General features: G+C 35.2%; 1 protein-coding gene across 3 annotated transcripts in view; it reads left to right on the top strand.

Moving 5' to 3' along the window:
* KIAA1328 (KIAA1328 ortholog) overlaps nt 1-22956 on the top strand; it is a 222265-nt gene that overhangs the window by 143978 nt on the left and 55331 nt on the right. For 2 of the 3 annotated variants that reach the window (XM_069468092.1, XM_069468091.1), the window contains exon 7: nt 6124-6797. In XM_069468092.1, the coding sequence (XP_069324193.1) occupies nt 6124-6797 (674 nt within the window). Of the gene's footprint in view, nt 1-6123; nt 6798-13029; nt 13138-22956 lie in introns of all 3 variants that reach the window. The other variant, XM_069468090.1, reaches the window with a different exon arrangement.

The following is a 22956-nucleotide window of genomic DNA, read 5'->3' as shown; positions in this document are numbered from 1 at the left end:
GAATATGTAAAACATTTAGCATAATACATAGTAAGCTCTGAGGTAAGAATGGCCTAAGTGACAAGGTGATCTGGGAGCATGTTGAGCATTCAGTGGTCAGTGAAGGTGACCATTTAGAGCCAAGTTCTCTCATCAGAAATAATTTGCACAAAGATCTTCCTTGACCTTCATTTTTTATTTCCCATCTTCAGTCCATTAAAAATTAATTTGAATTATCTAAAGGTCTTGGTTTCACCAACCACTTCAACAAAAGAAGATATCCAAATGGCCGAACATAAGAAAAGTTGTTCAACATCATTACATATGAAGGAAATACAAAGTAAGACCATAATGAAATTTCACTGCACACATACCAGAATGGCTTAAAAAAAAAACCACATTACCAAGTGTTAGTGTGAAGTGGAGCTACTGGGACTCTTGTACTCTGCTGATGGGATGTGAAATAGAATGACCCTTCAGAAAATTTATGGGCAGCTTCTAATAAAGTTAAACATATGCTGACCCTGTGGCCAAGAGAAACAAATGCATAGATTTAAAAAAAGACTTATATAAGAATATTCTTAGCAGCTTTATTCATAATAGCCCTAAACTAGAAACAACCTAATATCTATCAATAAGAGAATGAATTAAAAAAAATGTGATATATTCACACAATGAAATACTATGCAGTGATTAAAAAAAGAATGAAGTATTGATACACACAACATAGAAGAAGCTCAAAAAATATATTGAGCTAAAGAAGACAGGTACAAAAGAATAGCATACTATATGATTCCATTTATGTGAAGTTCAACATAGGAAATAAGAATCTGTGGTCATAGAAGTCAGAATGGTGGTTATCCCTAGAAGTGTGAGTAGGTGGTATTGACTAGAAAGGGCACAAGGGAACTTTCTGGAGTAATGGAAATGTTCTATAACTTGATCTGGGTGATGGTTACACAGGTAGATGCAAATGTAAAATTCATCAAGCTGTGCACTTAAGATCTGTGCATTTTATTGTAAGTTATGCCTCAAATCTTTTTTAAAAAATTTCATCTAAATTATGCCTCAATTTTTAAAACATTTATTGATTTCTAAGTTACTGTTATATCAGAAAATTCATACTAAACCCATATGCCAGAGGCAGCACTTTGGGATTTTTTGTTAGTTTAAGCCTTAGTTAAGAGAAGTTATATTTGTAAATATCTCGTAGAAAGCATGGAGCAGCTCCAGAAAGAAAAACACATCTGTTTCATTCAGGCCCATTGTTACTTCCATGTGTCCCAAAGGCAACATCTGTCTTCAACTCCACTAATAAAATAACTTAATTTCTTATATTCAGACTCTAACAGGGAATTTTCTATTTCTCCTCTCTTCCTCTTTATTGCTAGCACACAATTCAGCCTCATCATGGATTCTAATTTTCTTTTCTTTAATGACTGTGACCCATAACCCAACTTGAATGTTTCTACAAGCTGACACAGTCAGCCCGTGCTTATTGAGAATATACTATGTGCAGGCCTCAGTACAATGCATACAGGGGGATAAATATAGCCCCTGCCTTCAGAAGTTCTTGAGAAAGAGAATTCAGTGACAAGAATAGTAGCAATAATAATAACAGGAAATGTTTTCTGAATGCTAACTTTATATTAGTCGTGATCGAAGCACTTTATATGAATTAACTCATTTAATCATCACATGAACCTTATGAGGCGGTGCAAAATGTTATAAGACTGACATCTTTTGTATGAAAGAGAAAGATGAAGAACCTCTCTATCATCTCAAGCAATTCAACTCTGGCCTGACTTGCAAATCTAACTTTAGCAAAATAAAGATAGAGAACTAAACTCAAAGACAGTTTATGGATAATCCACTGTAACTGAACATGCCCTTTGGGGTTGTGGCCACACACAAACATACACAGACACCCACACACACACATATAGAGGGCTTCTCCTTGTAAGAAGTTTTGGTAAATATTTTTTTTCTTTTTATAAATTGTACTTTTATAAATTGGCACCCTTCATAACTGCCCATCTTTCTCACTCTCTTTCTCACCATTAGTTTTGAGATAAATGCTTTTTTAAATCCCTGTTTTACTGATGAGGAACCTGAGGCTTAGGCAAGTTGAGTAAAGTGCTGTATTTGTTTTCTATTGCTGTGTAATAAATTACCACAAACTTAATAGTTTAAAACAACACACATTTATTATCTCTCAGTTTCTGTGGGTCATGGGTATGGGCACAGCTTTGTTGGGTAAGGGTCTTAATAATGCTGCAGTCAAGGTGTCTGCTAAGCTTCATTCTTATCTGGAGCTCAAGTTTCTCTTCTAAGCTTACATGGTTACTATTGGAAGTTTGTTTCTTACATCTGTATAATAGATGTCCTGTTTTCTTACCAGCTGTTGGCCATAGACTGCCTTCTGCTCTAGAGGTCCTTGCCACATGACCCCCCTCAGTGGCCCGCCCACAACATGGCAATTTATTTCTTTAAGGCCAGAAGGAGAATGTCTAACATTGCAGGGGGTGAGAGGAACAGGATCAGACCCTCTTTCAAAGGTCTTACCTGATTAGGTCAGGCCCACCCAGGATAATCTTCCTTTTAATAACTGAGAATCAACTGATTAGGAACCTTAGTTACATCTGACACATCCCGTTTGCCATATAATGTAACATAATCATGGGATTGATACCCTGTCATATTCACAGGTCCTGCTCACACTCAAAGGAATATGATAATACAGGGTGTGTACACCAAGGGATGGGAATTTTGGGGACCATCTTAAAATTCTGCCTACCACACATGCACAGTCACCCGTCAGGTAATTGACAATGTTCTCTTTGAGCAAAGCATGCATCAAAATCATTAAGTTGCACTACCTCTCAAAAACATGAAAAGTTAACTATCCCCAAAATACTTTAGAATTATCCTGATTACCTGAATTTGTGAATAATTTCACAATCAGTACCATTAAAGTGTAGGGTACATCAGTACCTATAAATGCACATATGTAAATAATGTTAAGAAACAAAAATGAGAGTCTAAAATAATGCATATATGTTTTCTCTTATTATGCAATAATACATGAATTAGAATATATAATGATATAAAATAGTTAAGTTTCTGGATCTTTTAAAAATTTAGTTGTCATTTTTAAAGTATAGTAATTTCATAATAAGATCATTTACCAAAGTAGCAGATAATAAATGTTAAATATTTGTATTGACAGTAAGTACTGTGGAAGTTCAGAGTAGGAGAGGTTAATATGGACTAGAATTTCCCTTTAAGTGTAAAATAAGATTAATTTTTTATGATGTAGTTTATTAGAAATTTTGCCTAGGGCTAGTTCATTTTCTGTAGCTTGTCATCTGCTTGGTGTATAGGATTGGATGTCTTCTTTGAAGAGAACCAAGTCTTCTCAGATGTGATCCATTCTCACTTAAATGGAAATCCTTTAGCATTGCTTTAGAAACTCAATTAAAATCTTAAGAATCACTGTAATAGCCTTCTACCCTTTATCATAGGATAGGAAATATCATGTTGCTATGTATCTCTGCTAGTTGACACTTTTTACTTATCAATCCACCATTTTTGGCGATTACAAAGTAAATTGGTGGGCTATATTCCCCCTTCTGCTAAGGATCCCAATATTCATTGATTCTATGTCTCTAGACTAGAAATTGTTTATAAATTAGCTTGTATTTAAAAAGAAATTGCAGTAGACTGAACATGGCCCCTCAAATATATCCATGTCCTAATTCCTGGAACCTGTGAATGTCACTTTATTTGGTACAAGGGACTTTTTAAAGTAAGAGACTTTGCAGATGTGATCAAATTAAGAATCTTGAGATGAGAAGATTATTCTGGATTGCCTGAGTAGGCTTGATATTATCTAAATGGTCCTTATAAGGGGGAGCAGGAGTGAGAGGAGAAGGCACTGTGATGATGAGGGAAGCAAAAGTTGTAGTGATACATTTTGAGAATGGAGGAAAAGCCACAAACCAAGGAATGGAGGTGACTACTAGAAGGTGGAAAAGGCAAGGAAACTGATTGTCTCCTCAGAGCCTCCCAGAGGAACCAGCCCTACCAACACCTTGACTTTAGCCCAGTGAAACAGATTTCTAATTTCTGACCTCCAAAATTGTAAGAGATAAATTTGTGTTGTTTTCAATCATAGAGTTTGCAGTAATTTGTTACAGCAGCAATAGGAAGCTAGTATAGAAGTTGTAATATATTAGTTTACTGAAAAGGTCATATTTCTCTTGAAGCCTTGAGCGAATAAGCTTCCCTCAGCCTGCAAATAATTATCCATGAAAAGTGAAAGATTATTTTAGTGGATTTGAATAGGAGATTAAGAAGAATTTTTGCTTATTTGGTTTTGCTTGTTTGGTTAGTGTTCAATATGCAGAACGCTTCCTGAATTTGCTTGAATAGAGACAGAAAATGGCAAGGAAGTAAAGAGTTAACATAAATGGGCTTTGAATGAAAGCCTAAAGGAAGAGGAAGATGAGAGTGAAAGATGTGAGAGACACGTCAGATATTTCACTTGTTGAGGTCTGCTCAGGTTCTTTCTCTTGTCTTTATCTTTCAGCAAAGTCTGAGTCCATGTATCTAGAATAGATAGAATAAGCCTTGGAAACAGACCTCTTCAAAGGTAGATGATTTGTTTCTTTCAACTTTGGTGTTAAAGCTTATATTCTGGCTGCCCAAAAGAAATAACGGCTGTTACCGGTAATATATCTTTGAACAACCCATCTTGCTAGTTAGTTGGACTTGGTGGTCCTCTTTTTGCTTTGCCCAAGTTCTAAATTGAAGGGAAGTTTTTATGTTGTAAAGGGCTACCCTTGGAAGAATCTAAGCATTGGCTAGATTCATTTTCAGAAATGCACTCTTATCAGTCCAGTTTGATTAAGATTCTTCTACATTAATTTCTTTTATTATTATTTTGTTAATCACAAGCGTCCACCTTCATGAGCAAGTTGCTCATCAGTAACACACTCAACATTTGCGTTTAACTAGAATATTTCTGTTGGACAACCACCTGGAATTTGGGTACACCATGTTTCTGAAATACACTGTGAAGAAAACCTGCTTATTTGTTGTCCTAATTCAATGATGTTCAGAGCTGAGCTAAGTGTAACTACTCAGCCTTCCAAGGCCAAGGTCAATAGTTAAGCAGCTGGAGATATTCCATGATATAGACCAGTGGTTTTCAAAGTATGGGCCTAGATCAGCAACATCAGCATCACCTTGGAACTTGTTAGAAATGCAAATTCTCTGACTCTGCTCCAGATAGTTGGAAACTCTGGGGATGAAGCCAGAGTTTTATGTTTAACAAGCCCTCCAGGTGATTCTGATACACGTTAAAGTTTGAGAATCATTGATACAGACTAAGTTTTGCTCTCCCTGATAGAACAGCCTTAAGGCTAAAATGTTAGAAAAGCTCACTCTATTGGCCTGTCAGAGGCAATTTGCAACTGATTCCTTTCTGCCTGAGTTCTATCAGACTGTAATCACTTGAACAGCTTAATTGAAAATCACTTATGTTTGTAGCTGAAATTAAATGTTTTGTATTTAGATAACCACTTTCGATTAGAATCATATTTTGTTGAAAGTGGTTGGTTTTATCTGTGTTCTGTAAAGATATTTATAAAAACTCATCAAAGTTCTAGCAGTAAGTAACATCCTATTCAATATAAGGTGAAATGTTTTACATCAAATCTCATGCTGTGTAATGGCCAATCAAAGGGTATTTAAGGTGGCTGAATGGATTTCTTGGCTAAGTATTCAAAAGTAAGCATTTTAAGACGTTAACATTTAATGCTTTTGCCTCTCTCAAAGTTGATTTTATGTAATCCTCATTATTTGCAACTCCTGAAATCACCAAAGATCTTGCATAAGCAGCATGTAGCCACACTTTTTCTCATCCTTATATAGATTTACTGAAATGTAGGTTGTTTGAAAATGGATGTAGCTTTGTGGTACATGTCTGTTTATCTGTGGGAATACTCTCATTTCATATTTAAGAACACAAAACAACAGCTTTGTTTTGGTAAACATATATCATTGATTTCTGAAAAGCCAAAAGAAAAAACTTGTTTTATTGTGTACTTATCTGACAAGTGATTTTGTGGTTCTTTTTAGGTATCCAATAGGAAAAGCACTCTCCGGTCTTCATCTCTGGAACTGGATGGTTCCTATTTGAGTGTTGCCAGACCACAAACCTACTATCAAACCAAGCAGAGACCTAAGTCTGCAAATCAGGATTCAGCTTCAGAATCCTTTATGGAGTTTAGGAATAATTCTTTGAAACCAATAACCCTTCATCATTCCAAAGAGGGTTTAAATAGGGTGCCATCAGAGACCAGAACATGTAATTATGAATTTCCAGGGAGAAAACCAGTGGATGCAGTCCCAACAGAAAAAGCTCTACCAGAAGAACTGAAGATGAAGGAATGTCCACACCTTAAGCCTAGTCTAACTAGTCAGTGTTGTGGTTATAGACTTTCTGAAGATGCAGATCATGTTAATGAGAGCCATCCTACAAACATAGCCCCTCAACATTCTAAGACACATGCAGAATCCTGCAGTTACTGTGGCCTTTCTTGGAGATCTCTGATGCATGGTGGAAGGACACTGCAACCCAGTGAAACTAATGTCAAAAAGCAGCTTTCAGAAGATAGGAGGCAGCAACTGATGCTTCAGAAAATGGAGCTGGAAGTTGAAAAGGAGCGCCTTCAGCATCTGCTGGCCCAGCAGGAGACAAAGCTTCTCCTAAAGCAGCAGCAGCTTCACCAGTCTCGACTAGATTATAATTGGTGAGTTCCTACCTGTTCTTTCAGCAGTGTCTGCAGTTTGAAGAACACGGTGTAAAATGGCTGCTATGTTACTATAGCAGATGTGTAGAAAAAATGGTTCTTCAGGATCTTAGCTTGCTCAAGATGCATACTATGACTGCTAAGTAAATTCCCCTGTCTTCTGTGGAAGACTTGAAAGATTACCTTGTCTTACGAAATGTTAACTTAAAGTATCTACCTCTGAGCAATCCAATGTAATTTTTACTGGATTCCAAAGAAATTTTTAAATGATATCATCATTATACAAAATCCTTTGGTGTTTGATGTTATTGTAGAGATACTAGGCTTTAAGTAAAAGCTTGATATTTCAGAGTGTGGAATCAAATTGTGAAGAAGTGTAATTAACTGTCATCATTCCATATTTATGTCTACTTACCATAACATAAAATATAACAAATGATTAGAGCCTTCTAAATTCAACCCTTTCTGCTCATGAAGCATAACCTATTTAATAACCAGTTCTTATAAATTTATCCACATTTAGGCTGTTCTTCCCTTAATAATTACCTAAGAACAGTATTTCAAAAGCAAAATTGCTATTTTGTTATTATATAGTGCTCAGTTTCTCCACATCCATGCTAACATTCAGTATCACCACTAATTTTTGTTTTACCTCTTCTAATATGTGGATGGTGATATTTCATTGTGGCCTTAATTTACATTTCCCTAATAGCTAGTGATGTTGGACATCTTTTTATCAGCTTGTTTTCCCTCCTTCCCTCCTCTTTGGTAAATTATCTCTTTGGTGTCTTTTGCCCATATTCTAATTGGATCATTTGGATGTTTTTACTATTTTTGAGAGTTCTTCGTGTATTCTAGATATCAATTGTTTGTCAGGTATGTGGATTGCAAATATTTTCTCCCAGTCTATGGCTGGTCTTTTCAATCTCTTAACAGGATCTTTAACAGAACAAAAGTTTTTCATTTTAATTAAGTCCAATTTATCAATTATATTCTGTTATGGATTATACAAAGTTTTAACATGAATAAGTATTGATATTTGTCAAATCCCTTTTATGAATTTTGTCAAATACCTTTTATGATCATGTGACTTTTCTTATTTAGCCTGCTAATATAGTGGGTTATGTTTATCTTTGAATGTTGAACCAGCCTTGAATCCCTGAAATAATCTCCACTTGGTCATAGTTTATGATATTTTTTATATATTGCTGAATTCTATTTACTAATATTTTGTTAAGGATATTTGTGTCAGTATCGATGAGGGATGTTGGTCTCTTGTATTCTTTTTTTATATTCTCTTTGTCTTGTGTTGCTATCAATGTAATACTGGCCTCATAAAATGAGTTGGGAAGTGTTCCCTCCACTTCTACTTTCTGGAAAGAGATTGTGTAGAATTGATGTTAATTCTTCTTTAAATATTTGGTAGAATCCTCAGTGAAACCATCTGGACTTAGAGATTTCTGTTTTGGGAATTTTAAAATTGGAAGTTCAATTTCCTTAATACTTAGAGCTATTCACTTTATTTGATATTGAATGAGTTGTGGTAGTTATGTGCTTTTTGAAGAGTTGGTCCATTTCATCTAGGTTATCAAATTTATGTGTGTAGGCTTGTTTTTAGTATTCTGTTATTACCTTTTTGATGTCTGAAAGGTTTGTAATTACAGGCAGTCCCTGGATTGTGGGTGACATGACTTAATGGCATTCCATACTTACAAGCGGGGGTTGCCAAGACTCCCTATAAGGATAATTTATAATTAAAAAATTAATAATTCTGGAATTATTAATAGTTTCTTCCACACATGTAAACAAACCCACGTGGTGTGAGCAGTTCACTGGCACAGCATTTTTATGCTAGCAGCTACTCTCATTGTTTATGGGGTCTCTTAGGCACAGCATCACTTTCGTCTTAACTTTTTTATTTGATTTTATGAGTCTGTGTTTGCTCTTATGACCATACCTCCAAAGCAAGTCCCCTGAAAGTCCAGGTGAGCCTGCAGCGAAGAGAATGGTGATTACAGTGGAAATGAAAGTAGAAATAATTAAGCATTCGGAGAAAGGCCAAATGCCATCTTTCACTGGGAAAGCATTAGGCTTCAGTTGCTCGGCTATCAGAACAATTACAAAAGGATAAAGTGAGAATAATGGGACATGTGAAAGGCAGTGCTCCAATGAAGGCATCAATTATGAGTAAGCAGCATAATGGATTAATTATTGAAATGGAAAGGTTATTATTGACTTGGTTAGAAGATCAAAATAAGCGTAACATTTCTATTAGCCTAGGAATTAAAAGAAAGAGCACAATAGTTTCTGTGACTTATTATTACAGTACAGAGGTATTATTAGCAGTATTATTATTATTATAGTATTACACTGTATTATTATTATCACATATGAGCCATTATGGTATTGTTATTATTATAAACAAAATCTCAAGACATTTTTAATTGAACAGCTTTCACCTCTCATTCTCCTGCTTACTTCCACTGTGGTTTATCATAGTTAGCTGGTACAACCCAAAACTGGAAGCCTAATCTATCCATTTAAGTAATCAGTATCAAAATTCATATTTTTAGGCTGAAAGTTTACACTGTTCTTTGGCCTACTTTTTGGATTTATGTAATTTTATCACTTATGAAGATTATTTGAAATTCAACGTTCTGCACATTTCTATCATGTACCAAGAATATCTATCTCAAATGAATCTTCCTAAGACATTGCTTTTATTGTGCCATCTCTGAATTTTAAAAACCCATGATAATTTATTAAATTATGTTTATTCAACCTAGTATGAAAAGCTTTTTATAATCTGGAATCACCTCTCTGCTCATTTGCCCCACTGTTCCTAAGAAATAATTTTTTTCCAAAGGCAAGTTTTTCTCCTTGAAGTCTTTTCAATATGTCATTGACATTTCTTCCTCAAGTCATACTTTTTCCTCTGATTTAAATATCTATGCTCTACTTTTCCGTTTGTTTACACCGTATGTATTCATTACAACACAGTTAAAATCTCACTACTTAAAATTTTTACATCTAGTTTCTTTTTCACCTAACTCTATTTTAAGTTATATAATAAATATGAATACAAAATTAGCACCTTAGTGTTTAACATGTAATGCAGTATGTATTTCAGTTTCGTTCTCCTTGTGTCAGCAAACGTTTGCTAAGCCCCCTACTCTATACAAAACTATATGGGAGGAGTACCAAAACGAACAAGACTTAATCTTGTTTCTCAATGTATTTCTCACTCTCTAATTTATATATAATTTGAACTTTTAGATGTCTTTAGTGAACTTGTCATTTAAATGACCCAAGGAATCTCATTTCAATTAGATAATGAATTAATGTCTTCTATACATAAGGCATTGTTTATAGTGCTCAGGATGTTCAGGAGAAATATTGGGAAGGCAATCTGTAATTGAATACCAAATGAGTTAGCACAGAATTGTTAATAGTAGTTCAGAATTTTGGGATGAGCCTGTCATTTTGAAATAAATTTGGCATGACTTTGACATTTACTTAAATTGTGATTAACAATTCATTCTATGTTGTTATTACATAATAGTCAATAAGAACTTTCAAAAGGGCATTATCTTTGTGAGCCCTTTCCAGATTGATTGGAGAGGATTTATCCAGAATACTATTCATGACAGTAGCAAGAATCACCTTAAATCCTTTTTGGAGCAAAGTAGTATATACGTAATGAATAAAAATCAAGGCTAATTAAAAATATTTGCTTTTGTCTCCCACACTTACAATATGCCTTAATACATGTACTCTATACCTAACTATGATTTTTAAAAAAATACTGCCTTCACCACTAAAAAATATGTCACCTTGGGAGAGTTCTATGCCTTTGGCTTCACTTTAGTCATCTGTAAATACATATAGTAAAAGTTAAAGTAACTACTTCATAGAGTCCTTGTGAGTATCACAAATATTGGTCTTAAACTGTAAGTTCCTGAAGGTAATTAATCTACATACTTCCTTTTGTACATCACTGTGCATAGTTGCAATTATAAGAATGCCTTTTGACAATGATGAACATGACAGCACTGTGTTAATGTTTTTATCGCTTCATGGTTTGATTTCACAGTTGAAAGAAGAATATACTTTTACAGATAACCAGAGAGTATTTCTAAAAAAAACTGAGAGAATAGGTAGCAAGTGTCACATACTTGATACAAGTGATTGATACCCAAACTCCTGATAGAAGACCTTTATGCTGCTTTCTTCCTTGGCCTCACCTCCTCAGTACTTGTGAGTGTAGGTTTAAGTTAGCATTGATGAATAGAATGAATGTCTTCCAATTCTTTTGGAAGAATTTACCTGTGACCCAGAGAAAATATTTTAGTTACTGAGCTGTAGCCCTAGCTAGCTCTTTGAAATGTGAGTATGAAAAGCTGATGCCTTCCATGTAAATGTTGGGCAGGGTAAGTATAGTTAGAGTTACTAGAATTCCCATTTATACTCATGTGATCAAAATATACTTGCTTTAGAAGGAATATTTAACTCTCTAGAGAAAAGACTTAAAGTGCTCCTACTAAAGCATCTATAATTTTGAGTTTTTAAGTGATATTCTAACCAACTTAATCTTCCTTACTCCCTTATAAATAAATATCATTTAAATTTCTATGAAATAAATTTGTATTTATTTATGTATACTTAGGAATTACTCATTTATTTTTGACAGATTGAGTTTTAATTTAAAAATAATGCCTAGGGATCTAACTGAAAGAACATAGTTTTTTGAAGGATTACCATTCAGTTTATCAGGCTCCACAGGATTAGAAATTCTTTTTTTTTTTTTTTAATTGCTGTGTAGAAGTTGTTTATTTCCCTCAGTGATCTCACATGAATAAAAATCTACAATATCAATTTTTTTAAGACCGTAAATTTCATTTTTTAAAAAAATTCAAAATATTATGGGGGTACAAACGTTGTGGTTACATGAATTGCTTTTGCACAGTTTGAGTCAAAGTTATAAGTGTGTCCATTACCCAGATTATGTGCATTGTACCCATTAGGTATGAATTTACCCATCTCCTTCTCCCCTCTCCCACCTGCTTGATCTCTGTTGAATTTTACTACCATATGTGCACCTGAGTGTTGATCTATTAGTTCCAACTAAATAGTGAGTACATATGGGTTTTGTTCTTTCATTCATGTGCTACTTCACTTAAAAGGATGGTCTCCAGTTCCATCCAGGTTGTTCACCATTTTTTTAATGGCTGAGTAGTACTCCATGGGATACATAGACCATATTTTATTAATCCACTCATGTATTGATGGGCACTTGAGTTGTTTCCACATCTTTGTGACTGTGAATTGTGCTGCTATAAACACTGGAGTCCAGATGTCTTTTTTATAAAATGTCTTTTTTGTCTTTTGGTAAATACCTAGTAATGGGCTTCCTGGATCAAATAAATGGTTGTTCTACTTTTAGTTTTTTGAGGTATCTCTATACTATTTTCCATAGAGGTTGTACTAGTGTACAGTCCCACCAACAGTGTATGAATGTTCCTTTCTCTCTGCGTCCAAGCCAGTATCTGTTGTTTTGAGACTTTTTGGTAAAAGCCATTCTCACTGGAGTTGGGTGATAACTCATTGTGGTTTTGGTTTGTGTTTCCATGATGATTAGAGATATTGTTCATTTTTTCATGTATTTATTGGCCATTAGTCTATCTTCATTTAAAATTTTTCTGTTCATGTCTTTTGCCCACTTTTTAATGAAGTTGTTTTCTTGCTGATTTGCTTGAATTCTTTGTAGATTCTGGTTATTAGACCTTTATTGGATATATAGCATGTAAATATTTTCTCCTACTTTGTGGGTCACCTATTTGGTTTATTGATTGTTTCTTTGGCTGTGCAGAAGCTTTTTTTTTTTTTTTATTGTCATTCCTTTTTTTTTTTTTTTTTATTTCATCTTATTGTTATGGGGGATACAGAATTGCAGGTTACATACGTTGTCCATGTACCGCATTTCCCACCAAGTCAGAGCTCCAGGCGTATCTGTTCCCCAGGTAGTGCGTGTTGCACCATCATGTAGGTATCTATCCCTCCCTTCCCCACCCCCCCTTCCCGAGTCAGCACCTTCAAGCATTACCATTCCCCAAACGGTGCGCAATGCACTCATTGTGTAGGCATACCCCTATCCCCTCCCCCACCCCCCACCTCAGTCTGATATCCGATTGGTGTCGTTAGGATTAGAAATTCTTTAAATTTATTTTTACAGGTTAAGAACTCAAGCTGTGTTTAAATCGAGAGAACTGGTGGCTGACAAAGAGCTCACGAAAGCCCAAGAACTCAATGTGGATATGAATGGGAGTGACTGTGTACCAAGGTAAACCTGAGAAATGGTGAAGGGAAGAATATTAAAGACATATTTAACGTATATTTGGTATAAAATTATGGCTCTATATTGGTTAATGCAGTTTTCTGGCCACATGCATAAATATGTTCTCATTATAAATTTTTGAAAAATATAGAAAATTATAAAAAAGTAAATAAAAATCATTCATAATCCTAAAACTGAGAGACAATCCTTTGAACCTTTTTCTCCTACTTTTCCTTGTATGATATTATAGTCTATATTAATAATAGAGATTATGCTTATACAGGATTGTATTTGTTACTTTTTTCACTGTATCATATTTTCTGATCATATTACTTTGTAAAACATACTAATTAATTTATTCAAAAAATATTTATTGTGTGGCAATGATGCATCAATTTTTATCTATTAGCCTGTTATTGGACAATCTAGAGTTTTTCTATTATAAATTATATCTTGAAGAACATTTCTCAGAATAAATTTTTTACTTTATCTATAGCTATTTCCTTGTTATAGATTTCTATAAGTGGAGAAAGTAGAGTTACTAGTTCAAAGTATATATGAATCCTTTTAAGATTCTTAATTCACATTGCCAAATTGTTTTTGATAAAAGGTAAATCAATTTATACCAGCAAAGTATTGTTTAAGAATTCTCTTTTCATGAATTTGGGGAATTTGGGGCTATTATTTTAAACAATGGATTTTTTTCCCTGTTATCTTTCTCCTCTGCTTTTAGGACTCCAGTTACACATATATTTAACCTATGGATATTGTCCCATAGGTCTCTGACATTCTGCTAATATTTTTAAATCTTTCCTTCATTTTATTCTTTATATTGGGTCATTTCTATTGATCTGTCCTCAAGTTTATCAGCACTTCTGTTATTTTCATTCTATTGCTAAGCCCCTAAAGTGATTTTTTTTCAGACATTTTAATTTTTAGTTCTGGAATTTCCATTTGGATCTTTGTTATAATTTTTATTTCTCTGAGAAAATTTCCTATTCTTTCTTCATGAACATATTTTTCTTTATGTTCTTGAATGTAGTTATAATAACTCCTTTAAGTACTTATCTACTAATTCTAACACTTGGGTCATTGTGGGGTTCATCTCCATTGATTAAGTTTTCTTTTATTGCTCATGTTTTCTTGTTTCCTTGTATGTCTAGTAATTTTGGATTATATCGTGGTCATTATGAATGATCCTGGAACCCAGTTGTATTCCTCTGAACAGTGTTGACGTTTTTTGTGTTAGCAAGCAGTTAACTTTACTGAATTCAAACTCCAAGCTCTATCTCCCTGGATTAAGTGGCAGTGAAAATGACTCTGAGTTATTTTAATCTTGAGCTGCTTGAGTCTATTGGCCTGGAGTCTGGATCTGCAGGGGCAGCCCTGGAGCCTTGATCTGTGGGGCCAGCCTGGCACTGTGGTCTACTGGGGTGGGCCTTGGTCGTGGGTTCACTGGAGTCTAGAACCATAGGGACTGCCTGGGGCCAGCCTGGTACTGAGGCAGGCATGGAGCCTGGGATCACAGGTGCTGGCCTGGTACCTGGAGTCATGAGGCCTGGCCTAGAATCTGAGGCCATGGTATTAGGCCTAGAGCTTTGGCTGTGGAGGCCAGGTTAGAGGCCAGTTATCTGGTTGACCTGGAGGATAGGTCTGCAATAGCTGGCCTGAGTACTGGGGCCAGCGGGGGTAGCCCCAAACCTAGGTCCTGGATCCTGGGACTTTTGGGGCCAGCCCAGCACTAGGTTCTACTGGGACAGGCCTGGACCCTGGGTTTGCCGGAGGATGGAGCCATTGAGACCAGCCTGGCACTGAGCAGGCCTGGATCCTTAGGCTAGGGATGCCAGCCTGGACTGGGATGGGCCTAAAGCCTACAGCTGTGTGGATTGGCCTGGCTTGGGGCTGGTCTAGAACCCTGGAGCAAGCCTGAAGCCTGGAATGGCAGGATCTCACATGGTGCTGCGGCAGGCCTAGATGTTCAGTCTGCAGGTACCAGCCTAAAGTCTGGAGCCATGAGGACCTACCCACCACTGGATTTTACTAAGGTGCACCTGGTGTTGGGATCTAAGGCAAAGTCTGGTGCTCACTTCCATTTCCTTCCCCCCAGACGGAGGGTATCTCTCTTCACTATGCTGCCCGGGGTTGCGGTTGGGGGAGTGAGGATGCCAGTAATGTAAAACTGTCCTTCCTATCTTCTTCAATAATCCATCTTTTCTTATTTCTGTGCTATATCCAGGTGCTATAATCTCTTGCCTGGTTTTCTTAGCTCTTGTGAAGGTATTTTCATCCTGGAGAGTTGTTCAAATTGATGGTTCTCTGAAGGGCAGTGAGGGACAATGAGCACTTGAAAGTGCTATTCCACCATCTTGCTGACATTCCTCCTCCAGCCAATCGTTCTGTTTTAAATGTTTCCTTTTTTATCTGTTCCTTCCAGTATTTATATCCACATTTCTGAATAACAGACTTAGGTAGTCATTAAGGATTGACTTTCTGCTATGAAAGATGATGATTTAACTCTTACCAAGAACTATTTACTTGCTCTCTCCTCTTTTCTCTATTTTTCTTCCCTCTCTCAATTTACCTTTCTATCTTCCTTCTTCCTTCTCCTGCACCCCCTCTAATAACTTATACATACACTTGCTATTTCCTTCCTTCTGTCCTCTCAATATATCTATATCAAAATATTTATAATAAGACTATACATATTTTATGCTCAGCTGAACCATGTACTTTACTATTATTAAACTTAATTTTTGTGTAAGAAATTATGTTCTCTGGAGTTTAAAAATACCTTATTTAGCACAGAAAGACAAATGCTGTATGATCTCACTTATACATGGAATCTAAAAAGGTCGAACTCATAGAAGCAGAGAGTAGACTGGTGGTTGCCAGGAGTTGGGGGCTGGAGTGGGGAAAATGGCAACATGTTGCTCAAGAATACAATGTTTCAGTTAGGATGAAGAAGTTTTGGATATCTATTGTATAGCAATAATAATGTATACTTGAAAGTTGCTAAAAGAGTAGATCTTAAATCATCTCACCACACACACAAAAAAATAAGTCTGTGAGGTGATGGGTATGTTAACTAGCTTGATTTAATCATTTCACAATAAATATATGCAACATATCAAAACACCATGTTGTATACCATAAATATATATAATGTTTGTCAATTAAAAAATTTTTAAATAAAATAAAAATACTTTATTTAATTTTCTATGTACTCATTTATATATTTATTCAGTCAAATATTTATAAAGTTTCCCACCATGTATTAGGCATTGTTCTAGACTTTGAGGGATACAGCAGTGCACAAAACAGACAAAAATTTCTGACCTTATACAAGTTACATTCTACTGTCTTGTTATTCCCTAACTCACCCAGAAAGTATAATTCCTCTGAATATATTCAGACAAATCAATTATTCTACCATGATATCTCTTCATTTCTCCTTTTTTTTTTCTTTGCTTTTTTTCCCTCTTTCTTTTCTTTCTTTTTTGTTTTTTGTGGTATATGCATACCATGGAGTACTACTCAGCCACAAGAAACGATGCTGATATAGCATCTCTTGTATTATCCTGGATAGAGCTGGAACCCATTCAACTAAGTGAAGTATCCCAAGAATGGAAAAATAAGCAACACATGTATTCACCATCAAATTGGTTTTAACTGATCAGCACTTAAGTGCACATATAGGAACAACATTCATTGGATGTTGGGCAGATGGGAGGAGGGAGGAGGGGATGAGTATATACATACGTAATAAGTGCAATGCACACTGTCTGCGGGATGGACAAGCTTGAAGTTCTGACTTGGGGGGGTTGGACAAGGGCAATATATATAACCTAAACATTTGTACCCCCATAATATGCTGAAATAAAAAAAAAAGATATCCCTCTTGTAACCCTCTGTAAAATCTTGCTCTAGTCTAACTTGGTTATTTTCTAAGTTTGCTGTCTGGTAATTTCATCCTGAGATTTCCTTATCCAGTAAATTTATTTACTCTTTTCTGTGTTATGTTCCCCTTTTTCTAGATCACATATTATCTTCTTTTTGGTTTATATGCCTTCATCTTACTAAAATATGTCCTTCAATAGCTTACTGTCAAGGAATGCAAGAGGCAATAATTTTTTGAGTCATATCTCTGAAAAATGTCTTTAGTCTGTCTTCATATTTAATTTATAGTTTAGCTGTATATAGAATTCTGGGTGGGTAATTATTTTTCCTGAGAAAGGATTGAAGGTTGTGTTCTATATCTTCTAGTTTCTAGTGTTGCCTTTAAGAAATGTGATACAATTTGATTCTTGATCTTTTTTATGTGATGTATTCTCCATGAAAACTGTTAAGATCTTGTCTTTCTCTGCATTCTTCTAAAAATTAATACAGATGTGCATTAGTTGGACCTTTTTCCTTTCATTATGCTGAGTAATCAGTTGGGAAACTTTCTTCAATTTAAAGAAATTTTTTTGTTAATTTCCCCCATGTCATTTTTTGTATTCTCTTTCCAGAATTGACCTTACTCAGATGTTGAATCTCTTGAAATCATCCTTCATTTTCTTATTTTTCTCTGCTTTCATATCTGTCTTTTTTTTTCTAGTTTCTAAGAGATTTCCTGAACTTTATATGTCAACGCTTCTGTTGATTTTTGTTAGTGCTATAATTTTTAATTTCTAAGAACACTTTATTCTCTGAAAGGCCATTTCCCATTCTTATTTTACATATGCAATATTTTTTCTTATCTCTAAAGATATTTGTAATAGTTTTTGAAGTTTCTTCTGTTCCTCATGCATTGTGTGTATTTTTACCAAGTCCTATTTTCTTTTTTTCCACAAATGTTTCATGATCCACTTATATTTATAAGAAAAACAGTTAAAACCTATTGAAAGCTCTAAGTGTATATGAGCAGGGCTTGTCAACTAATAGACTTCACTATGATCAGGTGGGAACCTTGGGAACCCTTACCTGTTACTATTCATAGGTCTTTTCTCTTGGGGTGGTCAGTTTCCCTAGGGATAAATCTGCCTGGGTGGGAAGAAGGGAGGGCAGCATTGTATTAATATAAGCATGGGTGCCAATGTGGGGAGCCCAGTCGAGTAAGAGAGAAGGGACCCATCAGTCATTATGTGGGCTTTCACTTACTTCCTCTTTTAACTATATGGGTTTCAGCCTTCAACTGTATTTCAGGACCCCATGTCCAGAGTCATTCTTTTTCAACCTCTTCCAGGGGATAAACCTTCAGTCTTCTCTACGAGATGGGGACACATAGAGGAGGACTTCACTTTTGATTGCTACGCAGACTTTCAACAAACTTTACTTTTAGTCCCACCATTCCTACCTGCTTCCTCCAGTCCCTGAACCTTTCAGGAGTTCTCTGGCATGTTTCAGTTTACAACCTCCTTCAACCTCAGGTAGCAGATATTTCAGTTTTGATTTTTCTACTTTGCTAGTTGAGTTTCAACTCATACATCTGCTTTCTAGGCTTCTAAAACTTTGTGACATCTCTTATCTCTTTGTCCTCTCCTCTTCGCTTTTCTGCAGCTACGTAGGTTTATGTCTTTTTTTAACCCTTTTACTATTATTTTTTAACAGTTTTAGAAGGGAATAGAGATGTGCTTTCAATCAGCTATATAAATTAGCTCTCTAGTGTTGATTTGTATAGTTTCAGGGGTCCCCAACCTATGGTGAGGTGTGTAATTATTTCATAATAAATTACAATGTAATAATAATAAAGTGCACAATAAATGTAATGCGCTTGAATCATCTGAAAGCACCCCCTGCCCACCCCGGTCCATGGAAAAAATTGTCTTCCATGAAAACAGTCCCTGGTGCCAAAAAGGTTGGGGACCGCTGAGTTAAATGATATTTGACAATTTAGTCAGTGGAAAGATGGAATCCCATTGTAATTTGTAGTTACTCAGTACTCAATTAGAATGAACGTTTCTCTATGTGTGTATTAACCCCTTGTGTTTCTTCTTTGTGGAATTTTAATTTCCTGCCTGCATCCGCATTTTTTTATAAAAGGGCATTATATTTCTTCTTTAGTTGATATGTAGGAACTTTGTAATATATTTTTTAATTTAAAATATTTTTTTCTTATCCTTTTTTTTTTTTTTTTTTTTTTTGAGACAGAGTCTCACTTTGTTGCCCGGGCTAGAGTGAGTGCCATGGCGTCAGCCTAGCTCACAGCAACCTCAAACTCCTGGGCTCAAGCAATCCTACTGCCTCAGCCTCCCGAGTAGCTGGGACTACAGGCATGTGCCACCATGCCCGGCTAATTTTTTCTATATATATTTTAGTTGTCCATATAATTTCTTTGTATTTTTAGTAGAGACGGGGTCTCGCTCTTGCTCAGGCTGGTCTCGAACTCCTGACCTTGAGCGATCCACCCACCTCTGCCTCCCAGAGTGCTAGGATTACAGGCGTGAGCCACCGCGCCCGGCCTTTTTCTTATCCTTAATGCTATTCATGTTTATCTATATCTTTATTGATTTACTTTCTTTTATGGTAGACAAAAATATAAAATGCTGATAAGCCAAAAGAAAAAAACAAAATGTACCCATAATCTCATCTAGAGCTAATCTTTATATATAACTTATTTATTTATCAGTATGTGTTGTGTGTTTATATTATACATCTTATTTCATAACCCATCTTAAAATATTTTAAATTAAACTTTAAAAAAAAACTTAAAAGTAAACATTTCTCTTATAAAAGATAAAACATCCAAAGACATATCAAGAAAATGTCAGTCATCTTTCATTCCCTGTTTTATTTTCTAGCCTGTCTTGGTTGACTTAGTGTTAGCACTCTGATATGTATCCTTCTAAACCTTTCTTTGTGCTTACAAATATAAACAACATCAGTATATGTTTGAGATAAAATTGAACATATTTTTTTTTCACTTAACAGTACTTAATACTTATTTATCAGGTTTTTAGATATAGAGCTATAGTAAGCAGAATAATTTTCCCCAAAAGGTGTCCATGCTCTAATTCCCTAGGGGGTGGGTGTGTGTATGTTTCAGCTGTTTGTTTCAGGTAGGGAGGATAGGTCTCTATCTCTGGCCTGTCAAAATTCTATCCTATCTTTTAGGACTTGTCTCAAATATTACCTCTTCCAGAAATCTTTTTTTTGTGTGTTTCCTTTATAGCCCTTATATTCTGTATAGATGATAAATATTTATATATTTCCCTTATTCTACTATTAGGATACTTCAAGGTAGTGGCTTTTCTTCATCTCCTGCAGTACTTAGCAAGATTGTTTTTTTCTTAACAATAGGTGTTCAATAAAAATTTTTGTTGGATTGCGTAGTATTATATGAAAGTATAAAAATGGTCAGATCTTTAGGAGTATGCAGAATTACAAGACTGTTAATTTATAAGGGTCATCTTTGTATAACCAATAAACAAACTAAGTTAAAAAAAAAAAAAAAGAACTGGAGTACCTATAAACAACTTGTGACTTTGATTTAAGTCATTACCATCTTTCATGTGATAATTATTTTCCAATGGTTTGGCTCAGCTGCGCCCTACTGTTTGCTCTTATTTGTCATTAAGGCCTCACATATTATTTATTTTCATTCTATAGCACTTATGCAGGAAGGAAGCAGCAATGTAAGCTCCCTTGCCTGTGATTCTTCCCACAGATAATAGAAAATAAATTGCAATTAGATTTTGGTAATTGTATATAATTAACTCAAAATGAGCTGTTAATTATAAAAAATATGTTTTCACTTTCTCATTATCTCATTTATTTTAGTTCCAAATCCTTAATGCTTCACTTGAGTAAGTTTAATATTTTAAATACACAGAGTGTTTTTAATACTGATAATTTAAATTTCCACATAAACAAAATTTAACTTAAAATTAAATTTTATCTAGGGAGTTCTGCTAAAGTCAAACAACCTGAAAGGTAGAAAAAGGGTCATTCTCATCACAATTTTTGATTGTATTTTCTAAAATCAGCAAGCATTTTTTAAAAATAATTTGGCAAAGGCTGCTCAAAACTGTACAGTATTCTCCCTTGACCTATCTCTACCTCTTCCTCGGATTAGTGGAGACAGCATCATTTCCATAGTCGATTGAATCAAGGTGACATTAAATTCTTTATTTCTTTCAACCTCACATTAGATTTGACTAATTTAAGGGCTGCTGAGTGAGAATTCTTGGTTTTTCCAATGACCATCAGACTTTGGAAGCAGACACCAAAGTTTCTTCAAACTTTTGTAATGTATAATACCATTTTGAAAGGTCTGTGGTCTTATCAGAGGCATATTAGGAAATATTTTTTTAAAGGGTTACATAGTCTTACCTTATTTTTGTCATAATTATTTAAGTTTAGGGCATGCTTGTTCAGATGCCCCTAAACCTTAAAACATGTCCATCTCTTTGACTAGAGCCCTAGTTTTTATCCTGCAGGGCCAGTCTGGTCTTGACAAATTCCCTCAGTGTTTGCTTGTCTGAAAAAGTCTTTATTTCTTCATCATATAGGAAACTTAGTTTTGCAGCATACAAAATTCTAGGCTGTCCATTATTCTATTTAAGAAGACTGTGGATGGGGCCCCAGTCCCTTCCGGCTTGTGAAGTCTTAGTTGAGAAGTCTGCAGTTACAAACTTTCCTTTTTAAGTTACCTGATGTTTTCACCTTACAGCTTATAGGTGTTCCTCCTTCGTGTTGACCTTGGCCAGTCTGATAACTATGTGTCGTGGTGATTGCCTCTTTGCAATGAATCTCCCAGGTGTTCGTTGAGCTTCTTATACCTGGCTATCTAAATCTCTAGCAAGACTAGGGAAGTTTTCCTCAATTATTCCCTCAAATAGGTTTTCCAACCCTTGTGTGTTTTCTTCTTAATCCTAAGAGTTGCCTATGATTCTTATGTTTGGCCTCTTTACATAATCCCATATTTCTTGTAGGCTTTGTTCATTCCTCTTATTTCTCTGTTTTCTTTGACTGACTTAAATTTAATTCAAAGATGTTGTCTTCAAGCTCTGAGATTCTTTCTTTTTCCTGGTCTAGTCTATTCTTAATACTTTGCACTGTGTTTAGTATTTCCCTGAATGAATTTTTCATTTCTGGAAGTTCTATTTTATTTTTTTTAATAATTCTATTTAGTGAATTTTTTATTCATTTCCTATATTGTTTTGTAGTTTCTTTGTATTGGTTTTCAGTTTTCTCTTGTATTTCATTGAGCTTCCTTGTAATCCAAATTTGGAATTCTTTGTCATTTTGATATTTTCATTTTGGTTGATATCCTTTGATAAAGAATTGTCATTTTCTTTGGGGATGTCCTTTCACTCTGATTTTTCATGTTTCTGGAGTTCTTGTGCTGATTCTTTCTCATCTGTCCTCTTGATCAAGTCCTGGGGGTTTTGGGCCTGGCTCGTGGGCCTGTCCCCAGGTCCCAGAAGATCAATCTCTGACCATACTAGGGAGAAAAGTGCTGGTCCTGAATTGCCTATGGGGTGTTCAAGCAGGTTTGATGATCCTTTTAGGTTGCCTCTGTCCTCCTGTCTTCCCCATTTCCCAGCAGTGTGAAATGTGTTGGGTCCCCCAGCTTAATCTCTGACAAGGCAGGTGATAACATAGTACTGGAAGTCTTAGCTAGAGCAATCAGAAAGGAGAAAGAAATAAAAGGCATCCAAATTGGAAAAAAGGAAATAAAATTATCCCTTTTTGTAGACAACATGATCTTATTTTTAGAAAAACCTAAAGCCTCTGCCAAAACACTCTTAGAACTGATAAACAAATTCAGTAAAGTTGCAGGATATAAAATCAACACATAAAAAATTGGTAGCTTCTCTACATCAATAACAAACTAGCTGAAAA

This window comes from Eulemur rufifrons, chromosome 5, assembly GCF_041146395.1.
Source record: "Eulemur rufifrons isolate Redbay chromosome 5, OSU_ERuf_1, whole genome shotgun sequence".
Lineage (NCBI taxonomy): Eukaryota > Metazoa > Chordata > Mammalia > Primates > Lemuridae > Eulemur > Eulemur rufifrons.
Note: the sequence above shows the minus strand (reverse complement) of the source record. Positions and strands in the feature narration are given on the sequence as shown.